A 5,560-nucleotide genomic window follows, 5' to 3' on the forward strand; every position below is an offset into this window, starting at 1 on the left:
TTCGTGGGAACTTGGCCACATATAATGACACAATGCGAAGGTTTCCCAATTTTTTATTTTTTTTTTGAATTTTTATGCCCGTTTCAAAATGCGGTCAAAACGACGGGAATGACCGTTCCTAGCTAGTGGTTGAATCTTGGAATTTTTTTGGTGTTTCTCTGATTAAATAGATACTTATGTACCTAGAAATGATTTTTGGAAAAAAATAAATAACAAACTATGAGGCAGCTGCAGTTCAAATTTGACAAGCTTCCAACTGAATCGGCGGAAATTTGTCTTTTTCACGAGAGATGGATCAAAACTTTTTACACCCAACCATTTCATCAATTGTGCATTAAATATGTCCTAGTATTTTAGAAAATTGATTTGCTCCAATTTTGCAACAATTATTTGGGAGGTCCTTCACAAAAATACCTCCTTTTGGGCACTCGAAAAATGGAAAATGGTTTTTTCGTCCAAAGAAAATGAAAAGTTCCTTAGGCAACATTGTTTGTCATTCCAATATGCACCCTTGTGCACAATATGAGGTTATTTGAACAAACTATGCCATGAACGTGGCAATAAGATTGATCATTTGGCTTGAAAGCCATTGATCTCCGCACGTGATAACTCGTTTCTGAGAACACTTTTTAAAATAATTGTCGTATTACAAGTTTGTTATTTTTTTGAGAACTTGGCCACATATAATGACACAATGCGAAGGTTTCCCAATTTTTTGATTTTTTTTGACTTTTTATGCCCGTTTCAAAATGCGCTCAAAACGACGGGAATGACCGTTCCTAGCTAGTGGTTGAATCTTGGCAAACTTTTGGTGTTTCTCTTATTAAATAGATACTTATGTACCTAGAAATGATTTTTGGAAAAAATAAAGAACAAATTATGAGGTAGCTGTAGTTCAAATTTGACCCGCTTTCCACTAAATCGGTGAAAATTTATCTTTTTCACGAGAGGTGGATAAAAGCTTTTCAAACTGAACCATTTGATCAATTGTGCATTAAATATGGTCTAATATTTTAGAAAATTAATTTGGTCCAATTTTGCAACAAATATTTGGTAGGCCCTTCACAATAAAACTTATTTTAGGCACTCAAGAAATGGAAAATGAATATTTCATGCAACGAAAATGAAAAATTTCTTAAGCAACATTGTTTTTCATTTAAGATACAAACTTGTGCATAATGTGAGATCATTTTTTGATTTTTTCATGTGTAAAAATAGAAGAAAAACAAAAGGAAAAACACAATTATATGTTTTTTTAGACAAAAACACAATTATGTGTGCTCTATTTTCATTGATGGGTTTAGTTGTCAAACGGATCGATGACATGGCGCCCATCCATCCGTCCAACTCTCCACCTGTCCATCCAGCCATTCATCCGCAGCCCAAACCCTAACCCGCACCCACGCTCCTCCTCCCTCAGCTCCTCGCCGCCGCCACCTCCTCCCAGATCCCCCTGTCCCCGACCCAAACATCCCTCTCTCTGCCATCCCAACCCCGCCGCCGGCCTCCCCCACCCCCGCCGCCGCCGACCTCCTCATCGCCCCCAGCACCGGCCATCCTCCCTTCCACCACCCCTCCTGTCCGAGTCGCCCCCTCGCGAACAAATCTCGCGAGCCAATTCCCCTCCCCTCCCCGCACCCCCACGCGCGCGATCCAGGCGAAGGTGCCCCGACCCGGGCTGCAAGGACAGCACGCTCCAGCCGGAGGCGTGCCGGGACGTGGTCCCGACGCCGCTGTTCCAGCGGTGGGGCGCCGCGCTCTGCGACATGGCGCTCGAGGGGCTCAAGTTCTACTGCCCCTTCAACGACTGCTCGACGCTGCTGGTCGACAACCACCAGGACGGGGACGCGGTGATAAGGGACGTGGAGTGCCCCCACTGCTCCCGCATGTTCTGCGCCCAGTTCAAGGTGCCGTGGCACGACGGCGTCGACTGCACCGAGTTCCAGCGGCTCGGCAAGGACGAGCGCGGGCGGGAGGACCTGCTGCTGAGGAAGGTCGCGCAGGAGAGCAAGTGGCGGAGATGCGCCAAGTGCAAGATGTACGTCGAGAGGGTGGAAGGCTGTGTGTACATTGTCTGCAGGTGCGCGCTGTGTTAGCTTTCACTAGCTGGATCTGCTGTACGCCAACGATTATTTGCATGTCCATGAAGAGATGTTCTTGTTTCCTTGGATTTGCAGGTGCGGCCACCACTTCTGCCACCTCTGCGGCTCTGCGATGGCGAAGGGCAACCATCGTTGCAGCAAATGCAAGCGTACGTGGTGATCGGTGAATGGTCTGCAGATGCCCGGCGCTACTTCAGGGAAGCAAGTTCATCATGTCAGTACTATTGGGTTAAAAACTGGACAATGCTCTACTAGGGTATTACTACTGATTCAGTTAGCATTGATTAGCTCGTGCAGCTCTGATGCCATTACTAATTTTACTTGACATCAGAAGTGGCAACTATATGAGCTCCATTAGTAAACATCACTAGAGTGTTGCCCTGGGGATTATTCCTGATAAAGGAGCTGGCCAGTTTCTCAGTAAGGAATTAATAGGCTCTATAGCTTAGAGGCCTACTGGATGTCATGCAAACACTGTGCATGTGGGCGACGGAAAATTTTTACTATTATTAATCTCTGCTACTTAACTTCTTAACCCGCCTACATGCTAGTACTTAACTTCTTTTTTTGCGAGAACACACTATTTGTGACCGGTATTGAGAGATTTTGGTGGTTTCTTTGAGTACATTTAACTTGGAGTTCTCCAGTACTCCTAGATTTGCTACTCAAACAAATTTTGAGTACTTGCACTGGAATGGAGTGAAATACTCCTGGTACTTGCATAGGTTTAAAAATGATAGGCTCTTGTGAAATGGTGTGAAATTTTGATTCTGTTTGGGTTTGTACCTTTTGCCTACCACACTATGCATATCATTTGTTTTATCTGTATTGCTTACAAGATGATGATAAGATTTATCATATGTGCAATTTCAGATCTGAGTCGCAACTCATTTAGTGGTATGCTCACATCCGTTGAGTGCTTGGAGCAAGGAGAAAGCTCGAAATGCGAATCATAAGTCGAAATCGTGTGCCTATAAAATCCTTGTGTGTCTTTGAATTATTTTTTAGTAGTCGTCTTTGTTACTCTTTCTGTTCAGAGAAAAAAAATAGATGATGCCTACAGCAGGTCGCTTTGTCATTAGCACCTCTCCTTTGCTTGGTAGCTCCAGTCCAATTTTTCTGCACCCTGATATCTGTTTCGATGTTGTCTGTTATCGGCATTTTTATTTGTAGAAACCTGGTTGATGTAAGAAGTTACAAGTAGTCCAGTACTTATATTTATGTATGTCCGTACATGTGAACTCCCCTTCTATATACATATGTTTCAAAATCACTTTTTACTTGGCATTTTGTTTCTTTGCTCTGTACAATGTTCTGTGTTGTCCATTGTTTTTTTCCTTTGCCTAATTATACTACAGACCTCTACATGCTCCTTGTTTTGCCTGTCTAAATATGTATGTTTGCTTTTTTTGTTTTCAAATGACAAAGCGCATCTCAAGCTAATCTCTGTTTACAAAAATCATGTTTCAGAAAAAAAAATCGCTGATTAGTGAGCAGCTTTGTATAGTTCCTGTTCATTCAACTACACACAGTTTTCAGCTGGATCTCTTTGATTCATCATCATTTTTCTAGGAATGGAACAAAGATACATTCGGACAATTTTTATTCTGTAATGCACTGCAACATTCATATGTTCTATAAAACCTGAAATAATTTGGCGCTGCAGCTTGGATATTGTTTCAAATTATAAAAACTGACTATTCCCAATAATACACCAAATAATTTTGCAGGAACAAATGCTGTGTGAAGCGAATAAGTGCCTTTGAAGAAAAGTAAGTTCACCTCTCCATACAAATTACCCTGCTGAATTGTTTTATCTTCAAAAGAAATAAACCTGGTTATGGTTGGTGTTTGCACCCACTCGCCTGAACTTAAGTACTGCACGGGGCATGCATCTGGTTCTTGTTGTTTTGAAGCTAAAGCCATTCTGTACTTACTTTTGAATGTACACATATAAGTGTCGTCCGACAGTTGCTTCTTCTGCATATGCTTGCAACCACAGGCGCAAAAAGGACCATATACATACCTGTCTCTCTAAAAAGAGTAACAAGCGTACTAATGCTTTAAAGGCCAAACAGAAATCAGTTAGCATGTATGTATCAGTATATACAGCTTTTGTACACTTGTTGTTTGCATATTTAGTTCTGTTCGATTTAGTTCTGTTCTATACTATTGATAACTATCCTGTCAATACATGCTTGTTCTGTAACTTGTTGTCTTGATTGTTCAAATGATAATTAAGTTGTGTTCGATTGATGTCCTGCTAGCTGCTACTATTAATTTTTACTGCCATGATGTTGATACTTAGAATATGTTCAGTGCCTTAATTCTAGTAGTATTTGTTATCGAAAACATGATTGTATTGTGAGCCATCAAGTTCTTGGAGTCTTCTTAGAGCTTGCCGGTATTTACCCTTTTCCACCAATATAATATTTGTTACTATTTACTCCTCATGGTTGCTACTGTTATCCATGCCCTCATGCTTCAGGATCAACTCCTAGCTGCTTGTGTATCTATTTATTATTCTGTTCATTATTTTTTTCCTAGCTGTTCTCTGTTAGAAGGTATTGCTTTCATTCTGAATTGGCAGCCATGATAACGATCATTTTCATTCTTCTACAGGAGCTCTAGGTTGAAGAAGTTAAAAGAAGGGAACGCTTCATCTTTGTAGCTAGTTTTATGTTCCTGTGTGTTTTATGTTCCTGGGTGTTGTACTTCATAGCGGCACTTCCTGGGTGTTCCTGGGTGTTCTAAATTCCTGGATGATGTGAACTATGGCATGATTGTAATATATATAATATACTCATTTTGGTTGTCATTTGTGAAAATTTGTGTGATTGAAATACTGAAAATATTGATCATTTATTGTTTTTTTGAGGTGATGATCATTTATTGTTGATACATTAGAAATGAAACAAATACCATTTGGGCCCTAAAAAGGCCACAAATCAAACAATTCAGAAAAAATGAAAAAAATCGCTTAAAAATCATTTGTCAAAAGGTGAAGGCCAAGAAGATAAAAAGGCCTAGGCCCAAAAATAAAGAGGCTGAAATGTTGGGCTTGGCCCATCTACTTGACCAAAATTAATATGAGAAAAGAACATAAAAAGGCTGAATTAATGGGCTCGGCCATATAAACACCCAATTGGACCGGGTCGATTTTAATTTGTCATTTTTAATTGGTCGCAATTTTGCCACGTCAGATCGCCACGTCGGATCCGACGTGGCCTGAGCAGAGAGCTAGCGACCAAAACAGAAGGTCATGGAATCAACGACCTTTTGTTTTGGTCGTGGAATTCCACGACCTTCTCACAGAGAAGGTCGTTAATTTCAGTTTACGACCGTCAGCTTTTGACCATCTGTTTTTGGTTAAAAAAAGGTCACAAATGAAAATCAATAACCTTTCAGTGACCAATAGTGAGGGTCACAAGTTGACATATTTCTTGTAGTGGTCGTGC

The 5,560-nt window shown here is 40.8% G+C and overlaps 1 protein-coding gene across 5 annotated transcripts; it reads left to right on the forward strand.

The window, feature by feature from the left end:
- Positions 1 to 1,503: 1,503 nt before the first annotated feature.
- On the forward strand, positions 1,504 to 4,920 carry LOC125536521 (E3 ubiquitin-protein ligase RSL1-like). Of its 5 annotated transcripts, XM_087543746.1 has the most exons (5): positions 1,505 to 2,080; positions 2,178 to 2,316; positions 2,976 to 3,086; positions 3,833 to 3,874; positions 4,725 to 4,920. In XM_087543746.1, exons 1-2 carry the CDS (start codon positions 1,767 to 1,769, stop codon positions 2,260 to 2,262), a joined length of 399 nt encoding a protein of 132 aa, XP_087399872.1. In that variant the 5' UTR covers positions 1,505 to 1,766; the 3' UTR covers positions 2,263 to 2,316; positions 2,976 to 3,086; positions 3,833 to 3,874; positions 4,725 to 4,920. The 5 variants fall into 5 exon arrangements, with proteins under 5 accessions (XP_087399874.1, XP_087399872.1, XP_087399871.1 ...); XM_087543745.1 differs by having other exon boundaries at positions 2,178 to 3,086; XM_048699756.2 differs by having other exon boundaries at positions 2,976 to 3,874.
- Positions 4,921 to 5,560: the final 640 nt, after the last annotated feature.

Source organism: Triticum urartu, chromosome 2A, assembly GCF_056163025.1.
Source record: "Triticum urartu cultivar PI428250 chromosome 2A, HENAU_Tu73, whole genome shotgun sequence".
Classification (NCBI taxonomy): domain Eukaryota; kingdom Viridiplantae; phylum Streptophyta; class Magnoliopsida; order Poales; family Poaceae; genus Triticum; species Triticum urartu.

Excerpts from the sequence above, each read along its gene's own strand:
- LOC125536521 (XM_087543748.1), top strand. The coding sequence starts at position 1,767 with ATGGCGCTCGAGGGGCTCAAGTTCTACTGCCCCTTCAACGACTGCTCG. Across the intron at positions 2,081-2,177 it reads TGTGTGTACATTGTCTGCAG|GTGCGGCCACCACTTCTGCC; the intron begins GTGCGCGCTGTG and ends TTGGATTTGCAG.